This window comes from Schistocerca serialis, chromosome 2 (assembly GCF_023864345.2).
Source record: "Schistocerca serialis cubense isolate TAMUIC-IGC-003099 chromosome 2, iqSchSeri2.2, whole genome shotgun sequence".
Lineage (NCBI taxonomy): Eukaryota > Metazoa > Arthropoda > Insecta > Orthoptera > Acrididae > Schistocerca > Schistocerca serialis.
In genome coordinates, this window is record NC_064639.1 from 378,728,868 (window position 1) to 378,755,795 (window position 26,928).

The window sequence follows — 26,928 nt, forward strand, 5'->3', positions numbered from 1 at the left end:
GCAAGGGTTAGGGGAGCGCAGCAGAAATTTGCAGAAAGCTAGAACATGTAAAGGATGTTGACCAGTAACTATTGTACCTTGAGGTATTTGTGATGAATCCTAAAAACTATTTTGTCATTCACCATGAAACTAGTATTAGTTAACACCCCCCCACCTCCACCCCCACCCCCTCTCCGGGTATGCTCTAACTGTGCAGTGTTCGATGATGGGAAGGTGTTAAAGTATCATGCTTTTATGCAGATTTGTGGATGTTTAATTCCTTCACAAAAAAATTCCAAAGCATGTGCATAGCTAACCCGAACAACAAATACAATTCAAACTGTATATCCATCCAGTATTGTAAACATCTTTGTGAATGCTTTGTATTAAAAATTGTTGCTATAAAACATTCCAAAAGAAAGTAACTGCATCTCCTTAGCTGAAAGTGAGGATGGTTTAGCCTGTGCAATGCCTTTTCACCACCCAATAATTACTGCAGTGTACACCACTGCTTTCCATTGTCAAACCTTGATGTCCCTCTACAATTTTTTTATTATTATAGCTTTTCACGTGTGTAATTTTACTATAATGCAGTGCATGTCAGAGATGTAGTATAAAAACTCTGTAGTTATATATTCTGCTTGTAATTACATGTTCTTTCCAGTGCAGATATATCAACTCGGAATCCAACTGCTTTTAAGGAGCATATTATGAAAACAGTAATAGGTGCTTCAGTCCTGACTCGATACAACAACAAAATTTATCGAGTTGATGACATAGCATGGAACAGAAGCCCACGTGACACATTTGACACAACCAGTGGTGATACGGTATGAAACAATTACTTTGCAGAGCATTTTGTAGTGTCACCTAATTTTATTTTTGTGGAGGGCATGTAAACTACTGTTATTATTTTTAGTATGAGGAATAAATTATAATGGGGTATATAGATTGGTAGTTTGAAAAGTGTTACTCTTTGTAAAGTTAATTTTAATAATGTGTTCATGCACACTATAGCATTCATTCTAATATTTACCTCTGTGTGCTATAGATATTTGTATTTTACTGGGAGAGTGATCACGACATTGCTCAATAGAATTGGCTAGTGTGCAAAGCTTACCTGCACAGATGTTCTATCAATGGATCAAATGGAAAATTCAGTTCTGAAAATCATTGCTGTTGCAGAAAGATTGTAAGGTTAGCTCTATTCTTAGTACTGCTGATATAAATACTGGGAAGTATAGAATAATAATCCTAGCTTTCAAACTGTATGTTCTTTCTTCAAAGAGGGTAGAGGATTTAGTTGGGTAAGATTTTGTAAATTCAGGTTGAATGGGAACCACTTGCTGCGAGGGCAAGGCAGGTCTTCCCAAGGGAGTATTATTTTCCTCTTTTAAGTGTTGTTGGTGGCGGTAATAAGGAATGCACATCTTGAAGGTAAGTACTATTTATTTAAGTATTTATTTATTTATTTATTTAATGGTCCTGTGAATCTAGGACTGTACAGTGTACTTGCTAGTCTCCCAACATAATACCATTAGAGAATGTTGTCCCAGCAGTATCAGCTTGTATACTGGAAAATAGTGCAGAAATGGAATAATGAGGAAAGAACATTCTGGTGCAGATGAGAGAGGAAAGAATTGCTTATACAGTTTGGTAGCTGTACAAAATATAGACAACCATGGAGACAATATGATTGGTTTAGAAGACAACAGAAGTAATAATTTCTACCGTTACAAAACTTTGCATTATTTTTTAAAACAGTGTTCATTATATTGCTAGCTGGTTTTGTTTTTCTTTGTTAATTGTTTCGTGAGTATAGCTATATGTTTCGCGCCTCAAATTTCACTAATGAAAACATAATCTCATATTGCTGTAATGATAACATAAGAATTACCATACGAAATGTAAGTCAAAAAGAAATTTTTAAATTGTAAATAAGTGTTCACACCTTGTCAATACAATGAACTGCTTTAGAATGGAAGATATTATCAAATTGTGTCTAGTCAAGTCCAAAATATATTAATTACGAACAGCAGCACATAGCCAGAATAACTCATGGAAGGAAAGTGCCACTATTTATACAAATGTTGAATATACTGATCAGCCAGAACATTATGACCACATACGTACTAGCCAGTATATCCACCTTTGGCACAGAAAACAGCAGCAATGTGTCATGGCATGGAAGCAGTGAGGCCTGGGTAGGTCAGTGGAGGGGGTTGGCAGTACATCTGTGCACACAAGTCACCTACCTCACTTTACGAACTATAAGACACTATGGACTAAAACATGCACTTTAGTTTCTAAGCAGTTTTTTAAATAACACTTTATCATTTTTATTATTAGATTGCAAAGCCATTAAAAAAAAAAAAAAAAAAAAATCTTAGTGTACAAAATCAAAGTGACCTTCAAAATCCATGAAATCCATAATATTGGACTGTTGGCATTTTGCATTCAGTCCTCTGTCTGCACATTTAGTCGTCGTCGTCCCCCCCCCCCCTCTCTCTCTCCCTCTCTCTCTCTCTCTCTCTCTCTCTCTCCCCCCCCCCCCCCCCTTTCCTGTACTATCCCGCCAATCATTGTAGCCGCCCTCCATTGAACTGCTGTCGTCGACTTATCAGACATAAGATATTGATGTTATCATCTACTTCATATGCCTGACTTTTCACTTTATCTACACAGCAGATGGAGCAGCCACAGACATTTTCACTGTAATGGCGACTAAATTTTGGGTTTTCTTAATAATAAGTAATGTTGACTTTTTGCACAGTGGATCACACTTCATTTGTTGCTGCGTTAACGAAGACTAGATAGTTAATAACGTCTTTGGATGTTAGTTGTTATTTCAACTTCCTATTTCCAACGGTACTACTTATCCACACTGTTTCTGATTTTGTATTATTTCTGTCCTATTGGAAATTAAGTGTTAAATAACTTTTAAGTCACAATTTACACTACGTAATATTTATAATCAAACCTTTCACCATCCAGAGATAGTGTTTGCCGCTTGCCTGTGATTATTGTTGACTAATACACACACTATTGTGGAAATCACTTTAATTTTTTCTAACAACACGTAATAATAATTAAATGATCATGAATGATGTGTTTTGTATATAGAAAAAAGGAGGGTTGATCCTACTATTATTCACAGCAATTATGGCAACTAAAATGTCCGTGATTTGTATAATTTGGCACTCGGACATACTATCGCGGGGACTATGGTCCATTACTAGACTTCGATACAGTCATTCAAACTTTGTGTGCTTTTACTTTCACAGAGCTAAGTGCCCAATTCTGTTCTTATATTCAATTTAACGTCCCTTCGTGTAGCCCACAAATCCTATTATCAGTTATTCGGCATGGAATAGAGCTTAATATTGAGCGCTACTTTCTCTCACGCACACAATTCCTCAAATATTCTTAGCCTGTGACCTTACAGCAAAAGTCCATCCCGTGTAAATGGACTAAAGTCACTTTTCTTGCACTTTAACAGAAATGCCCTGATCTCTTCCATAGCATATCACACGGAAATGCCAGCTATATCGCACGCCGCAGCTACATAGACTTAATCAGAGCTCAGAAAACAAGGCAAGAAAACTAACACAGGGTGTATACGACCCGGGACATCCGGGAGATCCGGGAAAAACCTGGGAATTTTGTCGTCTGGGAACTTTTCCTTGTTTTAGTTACCAGTTAAATTTTTGTAATTTTAACTGGTAAGAACCAATACTCCAACAAAGGATATTACTGTATTCCACGTCTGCAGGATAATATTGCAGCAACAAAACATTAACAAGAGGAAGAAAAACGAAAATAAAACTTCAGCGGCAAAGGAATTGCGCCATATACAACAAAACACAGTGCTCATACAAGCGTCTGCCAACCAAAGTGTGTCAAAGGCTTTAGGAAGAATATGCAGTGCTTCCTAACAACAAATTGCCTCCGATGAGTGTGGCATGACAGCTGTTTACATTTGATTCATTTGAGCAGTTGCGGGCGGGCTCTTGTGCATGCGCAGTTGAGTCGCCTATGGGTAGTACTTTCTCCCGTTTCTGGCTACAGATGTGTGGCTAAGCGCCACTATCTAAATTGCTCCGGTTCGGAAATATCGTAGATCCATGGCTGATGCACAGAGCAGTCTGAGTTGTAGTGGGGAGGTGGGTAGTCTCCACGTGACCTGTGTTTACGTTTAGTGATTTTGCTGTTTCTGTGATTTTTCTGTTTCTGTTGGCAGAAGAGCCAACACTGTGTTTCTAGAGGAGGCCGAAATGCACGCGTTTAATTACACGCTGACTGGCGTGAGGTCTGGAACAGGACAATATCTTGAGAATTGCAAATAAAGTACGTAGATGATGTAATACTTAACTTTAATCCACAATTGTAGAACATCTCTCTTGATGGTACATGTTATAACCACAATATATATAGCAAAGAATTATGGCGCCTTGCTAGGTCGTAGCAATTGACGTAGCTGAAGGCTATGCTAACTATCGTCTCGGCAAATGAGAGCGTATCGGCCAGTGTAGCTTCGCTAGCAAAGTCGGCTGTACAACTGGGGCGAGTGCCAGTACGTCTCTCTTGACCTGCCGTGTGGTGGCGCTCGGTCTGCTATCACTGACAGTGGCGACACCCGGGTCCGATGTATACTAATGGACCGAGGCCGATTTAAAGGCTACCACCTAGCAAGTGTGGTGTCTGGCGGTGACACCACATTTTCCTCTTCATTTATTGCTCTCACATTAAATGAAAACAAAACTGATTTCTGTGGCCGGGAGCTACCAAATCAATTAAAATACGTTCGCATGATTACAGAAGGCTAAAATATGTTGTTAGTTCCAGGTTTTATTTCCACCTTTCTGACAACAAGCATTAATCACCTTGCAGAACAATGAAGTTATTTTTGTCGGTTTGCTAAAGAGATTGGGCTTTTATTAATATTTTGCGCTCAGGAAGTTTATTTTAAACGAAGTGTTTAATCTCACGCTGTTGGCTAGTTTCAACTATTCGCTGCATTTCGAGTGCACGTTTTCCATCTGCTAGCTCGTATGACATTATGCCATAATAAAGAACCAAACATGAGATAATACAGTACTGGTACTCTAGAAAATTTACATCCGAATCTGGACATACGATTGTGCACTTTAAGCCAAATTACGCATTTTAGTATGGTTCACAAAATTACGATGCTCCTGAAGTATCCTTTGATGTCTTGTTTCTTTTATGACATAATGCAAGATCGCATGTACGAACATACGGGCTTCCTGTGTCATCGTAGCTGCGCTGGCGCGGTGACGCCTGTTATCTGGCGCTCTCTGCCAACTGCTGAAACGAACCAGTTTCTAACAGGTCACGGGAAAATATTGCGAATGATGGTTTGAAAAGTGTTACTTTCAAAGTAAATTTCCTTTTACGTAAGATGAACTACGTGCGAGAATATACGATGAATTTCTTAAACCACAGAGCGTTTGACTCTCATGTAAAAATCAACTCCTTGAGGACGACCATCTAGAATAATTTAGAGCCCAGAAGATCAGACATTTACGTCGTTATCAAAAATTTTACTGGCACATTTGTGTCATGTATCTTAAAGTGTAACACGCGCAAAATGATCAGCATTATATGTGGAAGCTTAGCTTCTCTTGCAGCTTATTAATCTTAGAGACCGACATTATTTGTGAAAGCTTTGTTTTTCTTCTATCAAATGGCTCTGAGCACTATGGGACTTAACATCTATGGTCATCAGTCCCCTAGAGCTTAGAACTACTTAAACCTAACTAACCTAAGGACATCACACAACACCCAGTCATCACGAGGCAGAGAAAATGCCTGACCCCATCAGGAATCGAACCCGGGAACCCGGGTGCGGAAAGCGAGAACGCTACCGCACGACCAGGAGCTGCGGACTTTTCTTCTATCAAAACTATGTGTACTAATTTAAACCATTAACTTTTCTTTTTGTGTGTTCGCGCTACTTAAGAGTGATCTTGCTATTGGTTGACTACACTACGTGTCTTGTACTGTCATCAGCTGTCGAGATCACGTGACATGAGCTATGACTGGCTTACAAAAGCGCATCGCAATCTTGATTTCATTGCTTCGGAAAGTAACATGCAGTGTTTGGTGGAATTCGAATTTATACCTCCGTAAAATGAAGAAATGCAGCGTACATGTTGCTGCACATCAAAGATCTTTCCAAAACGTGTTTTTTCCCCTGGGTTTCGTTTTCTAAAGTGCCGGTAAATTCTACGTCTGTTTAGAAAACCATAAACATTCCAATGATTGATAAGTTTTACAGTGCCGAGGAAAAGTATACTGTCATTTAACACGGAAAAAGTGTATTTTCATCCGGGAGAAAGTGTATTTTCAACCGGGAAATCCGGGAATTTTTTTTCCTTGTCCACGTACACACCCTGTAACAACACCCGCGCATGGTCTATATAGTAGAATTTAGAGACAAAAGTAGCCACGTTAAACCCTCAATGATTTCCCTGAGGCACTCCTTTGCTGTGGGCTTTATTCTGATGAGAGATTATGTATCGATAATTTTAATTAAAACTTTTTCAATGCTGTTAATTATATCCGATATTATTGATCACCTCTCTCCTATGTGAGAATAAGCCTGATAATATTGTCCTCAGTTAAAATAGCGGTTATATCATGAATGGTTTTTTCTGTTGGTGGAGGGCTGAAATCATGCTCAGCTGCTCTGTTTCCATGTTCTTCTGTATATGCTATTACTTTGTCTGGTCTGTCATAAGAATACCTTTTATTTTTTTGCATTACGAATCTTATATTGTATGGTTACCAATCACACAAATCACTTTCTGTTTAAGTTCACTAGCACTGAAGACTGCAATGATGCATCACAGGCTAGACAGTGTTCTTTTTGTGTTTGTCATGCTGGGGTGGGAGGGAGTCTGTGTTAGCAAGCTTGTGAGTCCCCGCAACTAATTTTCATTGAATCAGTACACTGCTGCAGCTGGTTGAATACAGTGTTGCCAGATATAGGTTTCCTGCGACATCAAATATATGGCCATTTTTAAGACTTACAGTCTATAAGATAGGGAGAGGAGTGATTAGCTGTGACGCCTCATTGTCACATCCCAAATGTTTTTGATTGGGTTCAGATCTGTTGAGATGGGGACCACCCCATTAATTGGAACTTGCCACTGTATTCCTCAAACCACTATTGTCACATTCCTGGCCCTGTGACGTGGTGAATTATCTTGTTGAAAACTACCACTGCCATTGGGAAACTTGATCGCAATGAAGGGGTGTATGTGGTCTGCAACCATTGTATGATACTCCTTGGCCATCATGGTGCCTTGCACGAGCTCAACTGGACTCACGGATGCCTATGTGAATGTTCCTCAGAGCATAATGGAGCCGCTGCCAGCATGTGCCCGTCCCACAGTACAGGTGTCGAGGAGCTGTTCCCCTGAAAGATGACAGATTCGTGCCCTTGAATCGGCATGGTGAAGAATGTATTGGGATTGATCAGACCATGCAGGCTCTGCCACTTTGCCAGTGTCCAGTGCCGGTGGCCACATGCCCATTTGTCATAGTTGGCGATGTTGTGGTGTTAACATTGGCACATGCATGGGTCATCAGCTGTGGAGGCCAATCACTACGAGTGTTCGGTACACTTTGTGTTCAGACACACTTCCAGTCTGCCAAGCATTAAAGTCTGACATTAGTTGCGCTATAGTTCACCACCTGTCCTGTTTTACCATTCTGCCTAGTCTACAACATCCAGCATCTGTAAGGAGGGGTGGCCACAGAACCCGACGTCTGGATATGGTTTCACCTTGGTTTCGTCACGTGTTGAAGACACTCATCACAGCATTCCTCAAACACCCGACACGTCATGCAGTTCCCGAAATGCTTGTGTCGAGCCTTTGGGTCTTCACAATCTGCCCTCGGTCAGACTCCAGACTCGTGTGCCTTCCCCATTCTACACATGGACAGCACGCTATTGATACTACATGCCTCGTGTGTGTCTGACTAGCAATCGTTCCTTGCCATGTGACAGTGCTAATGCCTGGACAGGTTTATATCGATAGTAGGTCAGTGGTCATATTGTTCTGGTTGATCAATGGATTTCAAAGTTTATGAACATTACCCTCTACACTCTTGGAGAAAGAAAAGAGACCAAGCGGCCCATGTTAAAACACGGTATCAACACTAGGATCATCCACCAATTGGCCAGCACTCGCATAGGATGTGTGCCTGAATGACAGAGAAGGATGGTGGACAATCAGGGAGGAACAGGAGAAGATATATCATTGAACTTACACTGCTCATTGAAAGCATCCGGAATTTGGGGCAGGATGGGTAACATTCGTGGACATTGTTCTCCAGACAGACTAGATCCAATTGGCAGTTCAATAGTAGCTTTCTCCACTGTTTTGTATGTAGTGGTAGAGGAGCAAGTCTTAATTGATGGCACTGAGCTGCCCTTCCCAGACTGGTTTGGCACCTTATGCACGCACGTCTAGGAATGTGTTGTGGCTGTTCGTGACAGCCGGTGATGTAAAGTTCTCCTTGACCACTTACAACGCTCATGATAGTCGCTGGCAAGTAGATTTCTTTCGTGAGCCTGGGTAGCTTTTTGCAGTTGAGAAAAGTTTCATAGTTTCACTTAGCATCTCGCTTGATGACTGGAATTCATCTTGTTCGTGATAGCAGGGTAGCAATATCTTCAACAGTAAACAACTGCACCAAGAAATCTTTTTTATGTGCACTTTTTGCAATAGCTTTGTCCATATAGAGCTCTGATATTTCATAGTCAAAGATTGCTTGTGATTCTCACAAGAAATCTCTCAGGAGTAATATCACATCTGAAACAATAAATTAGAAGTGCTGCGTACTGTCATTGACAGTTATTTTTACAATACATGTTCCTGTTGGCTGGGCATATTTCCCATTTGCAACTTTCAGTACAATCGCTTTCTTATGGGGGAACATAGTCTTCTTTAGCTGTCAACAATAAACATTGAACATTACAGGAAAGGAAGCTCCTGAGTTGACTCACCAGAAGGTTGCCATTGATGATATAAATGGACTTCCTGATGCCTTGGTAACTATGGTCCATGGAGGATTTTAATCTGTTTTGTTCTCATCTCCATTTGTTGTAACCTTGCTTAGTTTTCACGAATTCAGGGGGTAGCCAGTGGCTGGTATCTCTGTATGGTGGTGGGGAATGGTTGCAGCATGTTGGTGACTGACCTTGTCCAGGATATGGCAATGGTCTTCATCCCACAGGTTGACTATAATGGTCTCCAATGGCCCATTATGATAGTTGGCATCTTGCAGCATGATAGTCTTCAAACATTTATTTTCTTTCTCCGAAGTAGTTAACATGTGCAAGGCAGTCACAGTGAAAACAGAATGGCATGTTGTCCTCCATCCTCCAAATCCCGGTCCTTCTGCAGGCGTTATACTTGGCAGAGAAGGTGGTTGTGCCTGAATTGGGTGCTTGGTGTTTGTTTGACAGCTGCAGCATATGTCAGAATGAGCAGAATCCATACTTCCTGATGCATTTGACTAGTGGCAGAGATTTGTGCTAAATATTAATACCGTGCACTTCTCTACAACATTCTCTATTATCTCCTGATGTTTGGGATTGGCATTCATCCCTGCTACCTCCTGTGTACTCAATTCAGTCGTTCAGGCTGTCGTAAAATGCTGAATCACTTCTCTCACTACCTTGCAGAAGAGAGGGGCAAGACCATGGTGATCTTCCAAAACTACCATTGGGGCCACATTTGGGTGTCAGTCATACACTTCTTTTGTCTGACCATCCAACTACCCCCCCCCCCCCCCCGCCCCCCCCCCCCCTCCCGCTCTCCTCCACTATGTACTAGCACCATTTGATGTGTTCCTCAGTTACCATGATAATATTCACCAGAATAGCCTAGTAAATGTTTTCTGCGATTGCTTTCATCGAATATGAGAGTTTGTTGGCTTCTCTCATGTTCAGATTCACAATGTGTCCTTGGGCCAAACCGTATTGTGTGTAGGGCTCTATTGTTTCTTAGTGACATTAGGCTATGTTCTTCTGGTAAACAGACAAACTGCTGATTGTCACCTAATGTTTTCTTCAGTTTGGCCTGGAATTTATCCCAGCTATTGAGCTGCTCTTAGTTGTCAAACCACTGCTGGGCAGTGCCGTCCAAGTAAAAGTAAAAATTTGCCAAAAGCATCATACTATCCCACCTGTTGCATTTGGCATCTAAGTCAAATCCTTTCGGATTCCTGAGCGGCATTGGTGGAAAACACTGATGGTTGCCTGATGTGCAACTGACTTGTCACTGTTTTGTAATCCATTTGTATCCTGAATATATTGACCTTGGAATGATGTAATACTTGTAGGAGTCATGGTGGTGTAGACATTTTGAAGTACCTAACTCGCATCTCCAACAAACAATGTCACATCATGACTATGTTAAAGTCCACATCGGAAAGCAGGCTTGTCAGTGTAGTACAACACTTAGCACTAAAAGCACTTGTATTAAGGTCAACAATGTAAAACCAGAATTGAACTCCAGGGTGGGGAGAACAGCTTTTATAGAAATATCAGATATTCCAGAATATACAGACTTGAAAAAAAGAAAAAAAAATTTGAGAAAATTCTCAGAAGTAGTTAAGAATTAACAAATGATTGGTCATGGTCATGTTCCAACTGGCACCATGCCAGCCAGCAGCACAAACGGGTATTTCACACTGCATGTGCTGCAGCTTGCGGGTCAATATTAATAAGCTGCTGAGAACACACAGCCATAGGGACAAGCAAAGAAAGAGGCCAGAGAAAATCTTTCGTACCACATGCTGGCACATCCTGATCATCTGAAATCTAAATAAGAAACTAATAAAGCCCATATTTTGCGCATGCAAAAATAAGAAAGACATCTTTGCTGTTCCTACTGGGATCTCTTACGTGAGGTCTACCACAGACCAATGTGGCAAGGTCATCCATTGGACTACAGTAGTGCATCTCCTGACAAAGCACTGAACAGATGAATAATGTAAGATTCTGCCAGGAAAGTAAATTGATACTTGCTGAGCATAGCTTAATGGAGGAGTTCACACTTGATTTAGAGGAGATGTCGATTAGCTGCCCAGCGATAGGTTTTATGGTACGTTATTAGGAAGGAGCCAATTTAAGTAAGTCTGACACTAAATCCTGTTAATTGTGATAGGTTTTTTTGCCGTTAGTGCCGTTGGCAACCTGTGTTGGAAGCAATAATACTGTACCGACTTGCTGCGTTGTACGGAGTGCTGATACACCGAGTCTCAGCTGCCGGCTATGTAAACACAGGCATGGATGATGGGTGAAAATTGTTGAGGAACAGTTGTTGTGATTATTTAAAAGGCGACCATTGCCAAAACTGATACACTGAGGTGACAAAAATCATGGGACAGTGATATGCACATATACAGACGGCGGCGGTATCGCATACACGAGGTATGAAAGGGCAGTGTATTGGCAGAGCAGTCATTTGTACTCAGATGATTCATGTTAAAAGGAGGTTGATGTGATAATGGTCGCCTCATGGGAATTAATAGACTTGGGGGAATGCAGAATGGTAATTGGAACTAGACACATGGGACATTCCATTTTGGAAAATGTTAGGGAATTCGATATTTCAAGATTCACAGTGTCAAGAGTGTGTCGAGAGTGCCAGATTTTGAGCATAATCTCTCACCATGGACAATGTAGTGGCCAATGGCCTTCACTTAACGCATGAGAGTAGCAGCAGCAGCATTTGCAGAGTTGTCAGTGCTAATCGTCAAGCAATACTGCTTGAAATAACTGTAAAAATCACTGTGAGACATATGATGAACATATCTGTTACAACAGTGCAATGAAATTAGGTTTTAGTGGGCTACGGCAGCAGATTACAAATTAACTGCCTTTGCTAACAGCATGATATCACCTGCAACGCCTATCCTGTGCTGGCGACCTTATCAGTTGGTCCCTTGACAACTCGAAAACCATGGCCTGGTCATATGAGTCCCAGTTTTAGCTGGTAAGCACTGATTGTATGGTTTGGATGTGGTGCAGGCCTCACGAAACTGTGGACCCAGGTTGTCAGCGAGACACTGTGCAAGCTGGTGATGGCTCAGTAGTGATGTGAGCTGTGCTTGCGTGGAATGGACTGGGTCCTCTGGTCCAACTGAACCAGCCGTTGACTTGACTGGAAATGTTATGTCCGGCTACATGAAGACCATTTGCAGCCATTCAAGGACTTACGTTCCCAAACAACGATGGAATTTGTATGGCGTGCCATGTCACTGGACCACAGTTGTTCATGATTGGCTTGAAGAATGTTTTGGACAATTCAGGCGAATGATTTGGCCATCCAGATCACCTGACGTGAATTCCATCCAAACATTCATGAGACATAATCAAGAGGTCAGTTCATTTACAAATATCCTGAACCGGCAACTCTTGCTTAACTATACACAACTATAGATGCAACATTTCACGATTTCTGCTGGGTAATTCCATGGAGTTGTTGAATCCATGCTACGTTAAGGAGGTCTGACACAATATTAAGTGGTATCGCATGACTCTTGTCACCTCATCATACAATGAATGCTTTCATGACCAAATGTTTCAGCTGCTGAGAACTCTTCCAGTTGTATGGAACTCTTCTATCCCTGACATTTCGTCCAAGGCTATGTTGGACATTTTCGGAGGTGCTCCTGGTTGTGCTGAGTCTTGCTGACTGAAGAGTCGGACATCGAAGAGCGGCCTAATTCCCGTGGAAAGTGGGTGTTGTCTGGATTTCATGTGATAGCAGAGATAAACCTTGTCAAATATAAAACGTAACTATCGATCACAGTTAATCAAAGATAAAAACATCTCATCAATTCTGTAGTGCCACTGTCCATATATCGCTGAGTTTCATAGCTTCTGTACCACCCCAAATATGGAAACCCTAATGAAATCCCTTTGGTAGTAAAAGAAATAGCAAAATTAATTATCCTGACATTGATGGGAGCTACTGACAACAAAATTAACACTATTGCAAGTTTCACTAACAGGAATACTATGTAACTAATAACATTTTTATAAAGAAAGGACTAAATGAAAGACAGATGATACAAAGCCTGAAACTTCAAATAAATAAATCAAAATATATTTTTTACGAAGGTTAAAACCTAGACCGTAAATACACTCCTGGAAATGGAAAAAAGAACACATTGACACCGGTGTGTCAGACCCACCATACTTGCTCCGGACACTGCGAGAGGGCTGTACGAGCAATGATCACACGCACAGCACAGTGGACACACCAGGAACCGCGGTGTTGGCCGTCGAATGGCGCTAGCTGCGCAGCATTTGTGCACCGCTGCCGTCAGTGTCAGCCAGTTTGCCGTGGCATACGGAGCTCCATCGCAGTCTTTAACACTGGTAGCATGCCGCGACAGCGTGGACGTGAACAGTATGTGCAGTTGACGGACTTTGAGCGAGGGCGTATAGTGGGCATGCGGGAGGCCGAGTGGACGTACCGCCGAATTGCTCAACACGTGGGGCGTGAGGTCTCCACAGTACATCGATGTTGTCGCCAGTGGTCGGCGGAAGGTGCACGTGCCCGTCGACCTGGGACCGGACTGCAGCGACGCACGGATGCACGCCAAGACCGTGGGATCCTACGCAGTGCCGTAGGGGACCGCACCGCCACTTCCCAGCAAATTAGGGACACTGTTGCTCCTGGGGTATCGGCGAGGACCATTCGCAACCGTCTCCATGAAGCTGGGCTACGGTCCCGCACACCGTTAGGCCGTCTTCCGCTCACGCCCCGAACATCGTGCAGCCCGGCTCCAGTGGTGTCGCGACAGGCGTGAATGGAGGGACGAATGGAGACGTGTCGTCTTCAGCGATGAGAGTCGCTTCTGCCTTGGTGCCAATGATGGTCGTATGCGTGTTTGGCGCCGTGCAGGTGAGCGCCACAATCAGGACTGCATACGACCGAGGCACACAGGGCCAACACCCGGCATCACGGTGTGGGGAGCGATCTCCTACACTGGCCGTACACCACTGGTGATCGTCGAGGGGACACTGAGTAGTGCACGGTACATCCAAACCGTCATCGAACCCATCGTTCTACCATTCCTAGACCGGCAAGGGAACTTGCTGTTCCAACAGGACAATGCACGTCCGCATGTATCCTGTGCCACCCAACGTGCTCTAGAAGGTGTAAGTCAACTACCCTGGCCAGCAAGATCTCCGGATCTGTCCCCCATTGAGCATGTTTGGGAGTGGATGAAGCGTCGTCTCACGCGGTCTGCACGTCCAGCACGAACGCTGGTCCAACTGAGGCGCCAGCTGGAAATGGCATGGCAAGCCGTTCCACAGTACTACATCCAGCATCTCTACGATCGTCTCCATGGGAGAATAGCAGCCTGCATTGCTGCGAAAGGTGGATATACACTGTACTAGTGCCGACATTGTGCATGCTCTGTTGCCTGTGTCTATGTGCCTGTGGTTCTGTCAGTGTGATCATGTGATGTATCTGACCCCAGGAATGTGTCAATAAAGTTTCCCCTTCCTGGGACAATGAATTCACGGTGTTCTTATTTCAATTTCCAGGAGTGTAGATCAGAGATAACATTTATCCAAGAAGAGAGTTGTAGCCGCATTGAGCTGTAAGTTCACTGCGACTACAATGTAACACTGCAGTGAAGGTGTTAATTCAGTCTCTCTTGTAGATGTCGCAATAGTAGTAAGCCTATTGAACACTGTTAGAGTGTTTCAAACCGATCCGAAGTTTTAAAAGTTTTCTAGTATCGACTTGACGTACTAGTCAGAATTTCGAACTGAAGTAAAATAACATTTACGGTTTAGCCAGACAGCGGAGCAGTTATTATATGTGGAAGAAGAGTAAATCATGTGATGCCTGATTAACACTGGGGCTTAGCCTTCATGATCTGTGATTGACATGAACATCAAAGGACACAGCAATATACCAACCGCCAACATAAACTCTATTATTAGCCTTGAGTAGGAAACAGCTGCACGCGATCACGAAGAACTAACAGTTACGCCGTGTTGTTGGAAGCTGTAGCCAAAGTCAGAATCGCTGATGCAAATAGATTCAAGACCCTGAATGACAGAGCAGTGTATTTTCAGTACAGGATTAAATAATTACGAAGTTCAATAAACTCCAATACGCAGAAGTTAAAGGTGATTTAGTGATTTTATTAACAGTGAACAGCAAGTCTGCACTGAAATACGACACTTTCTGTACGTTGTCCGAAGAGTATTTTATCTCTAGAATTTCATTGTATTAGTTGTTGAATTAAACCGTAGTGACACCTTCACGATGCTGTATTAATTAATAAATCAGCATCCTCGCAAAACTATGATGTTACATTGGCTTGAGTGATGGACTCTATAATTCAAGATATCCTATTATCTGCGTTTGAACACTCATTTGCAAACTGGGCATAAGAGCTACAGTTACCAAGTTCGCCTAAGCTTATCAGCCTGTCGCGAACACGCGAAGCATATTTGGTTAATTGTTTTAGATCAAAGGAGTTGTTGCGGTACCAAGTGATAATCACTGTGGATTCGGAGTAAAGGAGACCGACATACTTCGAACACCAGTGCTTCAATTTTAAACAAGGGCTGCTTACACATTCCGGCATGCTGCTCCATTGGTACGCTGATGTCAGTCTAAGGGAGATAGTGCCTGAAACTAATCAATCAAGCGAGGAGTTTGTTTTTAACAGTTACCGATCGGAGCCGTTGTGATTGATGGACACCGTTCCATGTCACCCGGACTGGGACAACAATCACCATCGAGCCAACACAAATAAAACGCCACATTTCTTTTTTTCTGTTAAAATTATTCCCATGTTCATATATTTCGATGGCTTCTCTGTATAGCCGTGGATAATAGTTTGTCACAGTACCTAAAACTTCAGTTTCCGAAAATTTCACTACGTGATCACCTGACTGAAGAGCACGTTCTGCCAAGGCTGACTTGTCTGTTTTCCCTAGTCGGCAGAGACTTTTATGTTCCTTCAACCGTGTATTCACACTTTTCCTTGTAGTTCCAATGTAGTCCTTACCACATGTACACAGGATTTTGTATAGACCACTTTTGACAGAGGGGGGAGGGGGGGGGGCATTTTTATCCTTAACAGAATGAAGTGCTTGGCCTATTTTCTTAGTTGGTCTGAGAATCGTTCAAACGTTAGGTTTTCTTAAAATCTTGCCAATTTGATCCATTAATTTTTTGATGAAGGGTTCTTCCATTGCTGTGTCCTATCGTCATTAGACCTTCTGTTGTTTGGTCTCAAAACTCACTCTATTTCCTTGCTAAAGTACCCATTCTTCTCAAAAGCCTGCTTTAGATGTTTTAACTCGCCATCCAGGTATTCCAGCGTACAAATCCTTTTAGCTCTGTCCACTAGACCTTTAATTACACCTCTTTTCTGTTGTGGATGATGATTGGAATCCTTATGCAAGTATCTGTTGGTATGTGTAACCTTCTGAAAGACATTATGTTTCAAGCTGCCATCAGTCTGTCTCATAATGAAGACACCCAAGAGGGATATTGCATTGTCTTTCTCCAATTCCATGGTAAACTGGATTTTAGGATGTAGACTATTTAAATAACAAAAGAATTCCTCTAAAGCTTTTTTGCCATGTGACCAAACCACAAATGTACCATCCATGTATCGGTACCATTGACATGGTTTCTTCTTCACTTTTTCCAGAGCTACTTGTTCGAATTTTTCTTTGTAAAAATTAGCGATCGTAGGACTCAATGGGTTACCCATGGCCACACCATCATCGTGCTCATAAAACTCATCTTCCTACTGGAACTGACTCGAGGTAAGGCAATGTCTGAACAGAGCAGTCAGATCTGCTGGGAAAAAATCCGCTATGTAAACCATAACTTCTTTAAGCAGAATCATAGTAAATAAAGAAACTATATGAAAACTGACAAGAATATCCTCAGGAGCCAAAAGTAGTCCCTCAAGTTTCTCAATGAAATGACGTCTTTTACATAAGAATCAGTTTTGCCAATATGAGGTTGATTCAGTTTTGCCAATATGTGGTTGTAAACAAGTTGCCGGATATCTTGCTATTTGGCACTTTGGAGAATTAATAGCACTGACAATGGGTCACAGAGGAAGGTTAATCTTATGAACTTTAGGTAGGCCATAAAGTCTGGGACACACAGCTTCACTCTTCAACAAACCTTTCTTCTCCTCCTCTTAAATTGAAGTAGATGACTTTATCAGTGTGTTTGTTTTCCTTATTATGCTAGCTGTAGGGTCTTTCTTAAGTTTATTATATTCTCCTGATGACAAGATCCAAAATCTTAATTCTGTAATCCTATTTATTCATAACAACACTAGCATTGCCTTTTTCAGAAGAAAGAACCACTATCACTTCGTCTGCATTTAAATATCTGAAAGCCCTTCCCTCACCTTTCATTAGGTTACTTTCCAAAGGTTTACTGCAGCACAAGGCCCTGGTGGTTTCGATTCGAACTGCATTTGCAGTTTCTTTGGGGAGGGTTTGTATCCCTGCTACTACGTTCACAATTATCTCCTCGACTGGTACTTTTGTAGATGTAATAGCAAAGTTTCCTCCTTTTGCAAGGACAAAAATTTCATCTTGAGACAATACACCCTGTGATTTATTAATAACAATTGAGACAACATGCTGTTGAGAAAAATCGTAAAGTTATTATTACTTTGCAACGATTATAGTTAATTTGCATTGTTTTGGGTGGGAAAGATCCTCATCATTGATGGAAAAATGTCTGGTGTTTTCACAGAGATGCTTAAAATAGTAACTGAATGAAAAGGAATGTGTAACAGTTAAATTGGGTGTATGGAATTTTGATTACAGGACACATCTCAAAAATAAATAAAAATGAAGTCTTGAATGATAAACAAATGTTGCTGGTAGTCAAGCTGTTAGAAATTCTTTCTTTCATAATTGCTCACATAAACTGTTAATGACCATGTTTACAGTTTGTAGTTGCAAGCGGTGCAGTCAGGAGAGGAAAATTATATTAAGTTAGATAAGAAGGCATAAGAGCGGAGAGATTGCTTGTGATGGCAAGTGACGCTCCTAATGAAATATAAAATCCCCTTTAGCACATTAATCTTGTGTAGTCTGTGGTGGACACTTGAGCTGTTCATTATTGACAAGTGATTTAAGAGTTAATGTGGCACCTACTGTTGTTGTTTTTGTCAAGCATTTGTGAAATTGCACAGACATTATCATCTTGAAGTTTATACTTGCAACACCTAAGACTTGTTAAGGGAGACACATTTGGATGTTGAATATTACTCGTTGTATTAATGTCTGTGTGAATTGTGTATAGTATATATAATTATTTTGCAGTAATTTGTATTAATTATGATAGTTACACTTATTGAGGTTAGTTTGTAGATTCCCATTTTCTCCTGCATGATGCAACATGGTTGTTTTTTCAGATTACTTATTGTTATTACTACAAGAAGCAGTATGGCCTTGACATCAGTGACTTACAGCAGCCATTGCTTGTCAGCAAAGTAAAGAAAAGGTTGCAGAACCAAGAGGTAATTCTGACATTTTCTTATAGAATTTTGTTTTGGCCTTGGCATTAGTAATTGACACAGTTTATTGTGGTGAAAATATTCGTCTTTATATTAGAGAGTAATTATCCCAGCAATGCTAAGCAATTGCTAAATACGAATATGGAATTGTACATACATCCTAATCTCATTTGCCGCTATCTATCTATCCCTCTCCTCCTCTCCCCTCTCTCTATCCCCCCCTCTCCCCTCTCTCTATCCCCCCCTCTCCCCTCTCTCTATTCCCCCCTCTCCCCTCTCTCTATCCCCCCTCTCCCCTCTCTCTATCCCCCCTCTCCCCTCTCTCTATCCCCCCCTCTCCCCTCTCTCTATTCCCCCCTCTCCCCTCTCTCTATTCCCCCCTCTCCCCTCTCTCTATTCCCCCCTCTCCCCTCTCTCTATCCCCCCCTCTCCCCTCTCTCTATCCCCCCCTCTCCCCTCTCTCTATCCCCCCCTCTCCCCTCTCTCTATCCCCCCCTCTCCCCTCTCTCTATCCCCCCCTCTCCCCTCTCTCTATCCCCCCTCTCCCCTCTCTCTATCCCCCCTCTCCCCTCTCTCTACCCCCCCTCTCCCCTCTCTCTATTCCCCTCTCCCCTCTCTCTATCCCCCTCTCCCCTCTCTCTACCCCCCCTCTCTATCCCCCCTCTCCCCCCCTCTATCCCCCCTCTCCATCCCCCCTCCCCCTCTCTATCCCCTCTCCCCCTCTCTATTCCCTCTCCCCCTCTCTATCCCCCCTCTCTCCATCCCCCCTCTCCCCTCTCTCTATCCCCCCCTCTCCCCTCTCTATATCCCCCCCTCTCCCCTCTCTCTATCCCCCCCTCTCCCCTCTCTCTATCCCCCCTCTCTCTATCCCCCCCTCTCCCCTCTCTCTATCCCCCCCTCTCCCCTCCCACTCCACCTCCCCCTACTCCCTCTCCCTCTCTGTCCACCACCATCGCCCAGTCCATGTACATTGCTTATATCATACTGACCTTTTGTTTGTTTCTTGACCTATAACTATACAATGAACTTCTGTTAGGAATCAAATTTAAAGATTATTAGCAATATGTCTATGTACCAGTTAATGGATTAATCATCATACTGGTTAATGGATGAACTGTTTAATGAATTAATCATCTTGATAAAAAAAGTGGTGTCCATCTTTTCCTCGAAAAAATATCAGCGGGTATTGTAATGCATTGTAAGAACGATGGGTTTCGGAGATAAGCTGAAGGTTGTCACCATCATACCATCAAGCCACAATGTCACAAGACACCAAATTTTTGCCAACAACCACAATGGCAACTTCATTCAGTGTCTGTGCATTGAAGCATCTTTCATGTTCACCTGCTGGTCTTTTCTCTGTTCTGATCACTACCTTGCGATCGTGCGAAGTTATCATTTCTAGTCCAGCCTTGAATTATTTTACCAACTGATTGTGCTCATGTAAGAGTAGTTGTAGATGTGCAGTAATCTCTCACTTAATCACACAACTGATGGCACAACACTGATTTGATGTCATCATCAGAATTGTGAAAAAATAAATCTGAAGAAATTTGTGATCAGTATTTTCTAGCAGCAACAGTACTCCAGCACAGTGGTGGATTTGTCCTTGAATCTGTGAAAACGAATAGGGAATGGTTAAGCCACTGTCATATGATGAAGTGTCGTACAAGCAGTAATTGATTTTTGTGAGAAGTTTAAAGTTTTTTTCTGGTTCTTACAGTAAAATATCGCTTGGTTTCTTTCATGTTTTTACCCTAAAGTGCATGTTACTGGTGACTGGCAACATTTTGATGGCACTAGGTACCCCCTGCGGGCCAGAATAGGCCTGAGGTATTCCTGCCTGTCGTAAGAGGCGACAAAAAGGAGTCTCACACCTTTCAGCCTTTATTTAGTGGTCCCCTGTAGGGTTTGACCTCCATTTTTCAAAATTTTCCCAAAGAGCGAGCCAATTAGGGAAGGGCGCCTTACATGGCGCATCGTGTCCATCGTGCATTGAGATCATTAGCCCACTTTCTCGTCGAGGCATTGCAGTTCCGCTCATCCTCCATCTTCAGTCCAAGGCCACTTTCCTGGGTGTGTTTTCTTCCACCCACTATGCAGTGTTGTTTTCTGCACCGACAATGACCATGGAATTCCTTGCACCTCATATCCAGCACAGTGTCCAGTCCGTTGTGGTGGGGCTGCCATGTACTCTGTTGGTTGTAGCCCCTTAACTACACAGGGATCGCTCTGCTGATTGCTACACCGTTAACTCCCCACGTATGTCAAGTAGTAGATGCTCATCACCCTGGGGCCTCAGGACTCCCAGCAAGGGCCACCCTGCCAGCTGGCCTTTGCTGCGGCTGGGTGGTGCCCATGGGGAAGACCCGTGGTTCGAGTGGGTAGCATCAGGGTGGATGACAGGCGACGAAGCATACCATGTCATCACTTGCTGGTGACCAAATACCAGCAGTGTCTAAGAGTTCCAAGTCTCAGTACAATAAAAGGAAGTATGATCCTAAATTGTTCCCCTCCCCAGCCACACCATGGGAGGAATGCCAGGCTAAGGGTGGCAGCAAACCTTATGCGCCCTGAGGACTCCTTTGTCTCGATGAAACCTCAGTTTTTTGTAGAGCATTTAGAGGACAAGTTTGGGGAGGTGGAGGGCTTGTCCAAATGGCATCCTGTGCCCAGTCATGGGCATTACTCGATTGTGACAAGCTGGGAGATATTTCCGTTACCATCACGCCTCATAAGAACTTAAATGTGGTCCAGAGTATTACAATCCACAGGGACCTGATTTTGCAGTCCGATGACGAGCTGCGCGCCAACTTAGGGCGACGAGGAGCTCATTTCGTCTGGTGCATCCATCGGGGTCTGAGGGATGATCAGGTTGCTACCAGTGCCTTCATCTTGGCCTTCAAGGGAGACACATTACCCAATAAGGTCAAGGTGATGGTCTACTGCTGTGATGGCAAGCCATATATCCCTCCCCCAATGTGGTGCTTTAAGTGCCGGAAGTTCGGCCATATGTCTTCCTGCTGTACTTCCAGCATCACGTGTCAGGATTGTGGACGTCCATCCCATCCCAATACTCCATGTGCACCGCCTCCCATCTGTGTCAACTGAGGAGAGCATTATTCCTCTTGCTCACCAGACTGCAGAATTTTACAGCTAGAAAGGAAAATCATGGAAAACGAGACCCTGGACCGACTGACCTACACTGAGGCTAAGAGGAAATTTGTGTGTCTACATCCTGTGGCTATGACCACCTCGTATGCCATCACTACAAGAACAGTTGTAGCCCCCAACAGTTCCGCGAGTTCCAGTCGACTCTCGGAGCCAGAAGACTACGCCTGCCCCCTTGATGGTGGGGGGCCACTTCCCTCCCTGTTGCTGTCGCACCACGTACCTTGGGAGCTCTGTCATTCCAACCACCAGAGACACCAGTCCCCACTTCTCAGTCAGAGAAGTGTAAGTCTTTGTTGGCTCCTCTCGCTAGGAAGGGGTCCCTTGGGTCACTTCCACGTTTCTGATAGTGGGAAAGATGACACCCATCAGTGGCTGAAGTGCCCAAAAGCTGCTGGTCATAGGGATTCATTATCATCCTCCGTCCCGGAGAAACCCAGGGATCAGCGAGAGAAATCCAGAAAGAAGACTCCCAAAACCAAGGGAATTGCGGTGGCACCTACACCAACACTGCTTACAAACTGAGGATGAGGTGAAGATTCTGGCATCCGCTGAGGACCTAAATCTTGCCAGACCCTCAGACACAATGGATATAACCTGTTCAGGAAATAAGTCGCTGGCAGCAGGTGACCCTGAGGCTTAGACTGCCTCATTGAGTGTTTCATGCCTTCAGTCTCACGATCACATCATCCTCCAGTGGAATTGTGGCAGTTTTTCCACCACCTGGCTGAGCTATGGCAACTGTTAAGCTTTACACTTGCTTTCTTCATTGCCCTCCAGGAAATCTGGTTCCCAGCAATGCGGCCCCATGCCCTTCACGGCTACAGGGGGATTTACAAGAGCTGTAGTGAATATAATAGAGTGTCGGGTGGAGTTTGTGTTTATGTCCTGAACTCTGTATCTAGTGAACCTGTGCCCTTTCAAACGCATCTTGAAGCTGTGGCTGTCAGAATACGGATGATGCAGGAAATAACTGTCAGCAATGTATATCTCCCTCCAGGTGGTGCGGTACCCCTGAATGTATTGGCTGCACCGATTGATCAACTTCCTTAACCTTTCCTACTTTTGGCACATTTTAACGCCCATAAACCCTTGTCGGGTAGCACCATGCTTACTGGCCATGGCAGAGATGTCGAAAATTTACTGCCTCTTAAATACTATGGCTGCCACCAATTTCAGTGTGGCTTATGGTAATTACTCGGCCATTGATTTATCAATTTGCAGTCCAGGACTTCTCCCATCTATACACTGCAGAGCACATGATGATCTGTGTAGTAGTGACCACTTCCCCACCTTCCTGTCACTCCACCAGCATCGTGTCCATGGGTGCCTGCCCAGATGGGCTTTAAACAAGGCAGACAGGGTAGCCTTCACCTCTGCTGTCACTCCCAATTCCCCCCCACACTGTGCCGTTGATGTCGTGATAGAGCAGGTCACTACGACGATCGCTTCTGCAGCGGAAAACACGATCCTCGTTCTCTAGGGTGCTTCCGGCGAAAGACAGTCCTTTGGTGGTCGCCTTGAGTCGCTGAGGCAATTAAAGAGCATAGGAGAACTCTACAGTGACCTAAGCGGCACCCTTCCCTAGAGCACCTAATAGCCTTTAAGCGGCTCCGTGCCCGCGTTTGCCCGCCTATAAAACAACGGAAACAGAGTGTTGGGAGAGGTACGTGTCGACCATCGGGTGCCATACGTCACCTTCCCAAGTCTGGACAAAGATCAGACGTCTTTTTGGGCACCAGACCCCAACAAGTGTTAACATAAATGGCATGCTCTCTACTAACAAAGACGCGGTTGCTGAGCAATTTGCAAAGCACAGTGCTCGAGCCTCTGTGTCAGAGAACTACCTCCCACCCCCAGCCTTTCGCACCCTCGGCCGATGGAAAGTGAAGTCCTCTCGTTCACTACACGCCACAGTGAACCCTATAATGCCCCGACATAGCTCCTGGACTGGATCGGATTTACAGTCAGATGATTAAACATCTCTCGTCTGACTACAAGCAATAACTCCTCGCCATCTTCAACCGGATCTGGTGCAATGGTGTCTTCCTGTCGCAGTTGTGGGAGGGCACCATCATTCTGGTGCTAAACCCCTGTAAAAATCTGCTTGATGTGGATAGCTATCGGCTCATCAGCCTCACCAAAGTTCTCTGTAAACTGCTGAAATGTATGGTGTGTCGGCAGTTGGGTTGGGGCCTGGATTCATGTGGCCTACTGGCTCCATGTCAGGGCGGCTTCTGCCAGGGTAACTCTACCACAGATAATCTTGTGTCCCTCGAGTCTGCCATCCGAACAGCCTTTTCCAGATGCCAAGACCAGGTTGCCGTCTCTCTTGACTTGCGTAAAGCATACAAGAAGACCTGGTGACGTCATATCTTTGCCACATTGTATGAGTGGGGTCTCCGGGGCCTGCTCCCGATTGTTATCCAAAACGTCTTGTCGCTCCGTACTTTCCGTTTCCAAGCTATTGCCTTCCATAATTCCCCCGTATTAAGGAGAATGGCGTTCCCCAGGGTGCCATATTGAGTGTGTGTCTATTTTCAGTGATCATTAGTGGCCTAGCAGCAGCTGTAGGGCTGTCGGTCTCCCCTTCTCTGTATGTGGATGACTTTTGCATTTTGTATTGCTCCTCCAGTACTGGTGTTGCTGAGCAGCGCCTACAGGGAGCCATTCACAAAGCGCAGTCAAGGACTATAGTCCACCGCTTACAGTTTTCAGTCGCGAAGTCTTGTGTCATGCACTTCTGTCGGCATTGTACAGTTCATCCGGAACCAGAACTTTATCTTAATGACGAACCACTCACTGTAGTGGAGACATATCAATTCTTAGGATTGGTTTTTGATGCCCTGTTGACACCTTCGTCAGCTTAAGCAGAAGTGCTCGCAGCACCTCAGTGCCCTCCGCTGCCTGACAACACTAACTGGGGTGGAGATTGCCCTACGCTGCTGCAGCTCTACAGAGCCCTTGTTCAATGCCGCATTGACTTGGGAGCCTGGTTTACGGTTCGGGGGCACCCTCAGTGTTGCGTTTACTGGAGCCAGTGCACCACTGTATCGTTCGCCTAGTGACGGGAGCTTTTAGAACGAGTCTGGTGACCAGTGTCCTGGTGGAGGCCAGAGTCCCTCCATTGCGGATCCGACGTGCACAACTGCTTGCCAGTTATATTGCACACATTCGTAGTCCTTCTGAGAGCATCCAAATTACCATTTCCTTCCCCACCTGCGGCAGTTCATCTCCTGCATCGGCGGCCCAGTTCAGGGCTCACAATTGCGGTTCATGTGCGGAAAAAATTAACTTCAGTGTTTCTCTTAAATTCATGTACATTATTTGCTGAAGGTTTAAATTTTGTTTGCTGTATAAATTTAAAAAGACCTTACATTGTCATTACCTTTTTGTGCAGAACTAATTTTAGTTGATTGTTCTATTGTACCAGAAATTCTAAAGTGACACTAAAGTTTGTTTGTCTTTGTACTTTGTAGAAAACTGAACAGCTTATATGTCTCATACCTGAGTTGTGCTTCATGACTGGACTTACTGATGAAATGAGAAATGATTTTAGAGTGATGAAAGATATTGCAACATACACACGTGTAACCCCAAATCAAAGACAGGCATCACTGAAAACTTTCATCAACAGAGTAATGTGTGAGTATTAGAAATATAAAAACAATTCATAATTTTCATTTAAATAGTAGTGCAGCAATATATAAATGAACATAATTAATATGGTATTGGGCAATCTTTATAGATGTCATACAGCTATTGTTTGGCGTGGAATGGAAGCATGCAGCTCATACATTGTTATCTGAAAAATTTGGTACTGTTTCTCTTTCTTTGCATTAGTTTGGTTCACTGTTGGTGACACAGGCAATCTGTAACAGATTCTCTACTGTAAAATAAATTGCGTAGGTTTGACTTTATTAAAATTAGATGATTAAGCAGTCAATGAAAATACTGAATTTTATCAGCTTTTTTAATGCTGCTTGAAGGGAGTTGTCATTGGGAACTCAGAAATTACCATGTAGGAAAGCAGTTTGCTTGGTGACCACATCTGTCCCATTTTTGGTTAGCTAAGGTATTTACATAATCGATTCTCATGAGTCATGGTCATAGAATGACAAACCAATTAACAAAATAGAATAAGTTGTATTACATTCCATCCAGTGTAGTTGCCTCCATATTTAATAGCTGCAGGTGTGATAGGACCACTGTTGTTCTCTGCTTACAGAGGATGGATAGCAATATGCGGTTGTTTGCTGATGATGCTGTGGTGTACGGTAAGGTGTCAAAAGTTGAGTGACTGTAGGAAGATACAGGATGACTTGGACAGAGTTTCTGGTTGTTGTTCTGAATGACGGCTATCTCTGAATGTGGAAAAATGTAAGTTAATATGGATGAGTAGGAAGAACAAACCTTTAATGCTCGGTTACAGTATTACTAATGGCCTGCTTGGCACACTCAAGTTGTTTAGATATCTGGGTGTAACACTGCAAAGTGATATGAAATGAAATGAGAATGTCAGATCAGTGATAGGGAAGGCGAATGGTTGTCTTCAGTTTATTGGGAAATTCTGGGAAAGATTGGTTCACCTGTAAAGGAGACCATGTATAGGGTGCTGGTGCGACCTATTCTTGAGTACTGCTTGAGTGTTCAGGATCCATACCAGGCATCGAAGACATCGAAACAATTCAGAATTGGGCGGCTAGATTTGTTACCAGTAGGTTTGAACAAAATGTGTTACGAGGATGCTTCAGGACCTTAAATGGGGTTCCCGGGAGGGAAGGCAATGTTCTTTTTGAGAAACACTATTGAGAAAATTTAGAGAACCAGCATTTGAAGCTGACTGCTGAACGATTCTACTGCCACCAATATATATTGCATGTAAGGACCACAAAGATAAGATTTGAGAAATTATGGCTCATATGGAGGCATATAGATAGTCGTTTTCTCCCTCGCTCTATTTGTGAGTGGAATAGGAAAAGAAATTAGTAGTGGTACAGGGTACCCTCCACCACGCACTGTACGGGGGCTTGCAGAGTCTCTATGAAGAAGTAGATGTAGATATAGAAACAGGATTAACCAAAGGTTTCTACCAAGTGAGATGGCACAACGATTTAGGCATTTGACACTTATTTGGGAGGAATCAGTATCTGCTTTATTTGACTACCCAGATTAAAGTTTGCTACGGCCGTG

At 43.4% G+C, this 26,928-nt stretch overlaps 1 protein-coding gene across 1 annotated transcript in view; it reads left to right on the plus strand.

Moving 5' to 3' along the window:
• The window catches only part of LOC126457198 (piwi-like protein Ago3), a 195,987-nt gene that overhangs the window by 83,945 nt on the left and 85,114 nt on the right, over positions 1 to 26,928 (plus strand). Inside the window, exons 8-10 of the mRNA XM_050093297.1 lie at positions 644 to 809; positions 18,463 to 18,567; positions 25,215 to 25,380. Coding sequence (XP_049949254.1) covers positions 644 to 809; positions 18,463 to 18,567; positions 25,215 to 25,380 — 437 coding nt within the window. The remainder of the gene's footprint in view (positions 1 to 643; positions 810 to 18,462; positions 18,568 to 25,214; positions 25,381 to 26,928) is intronic.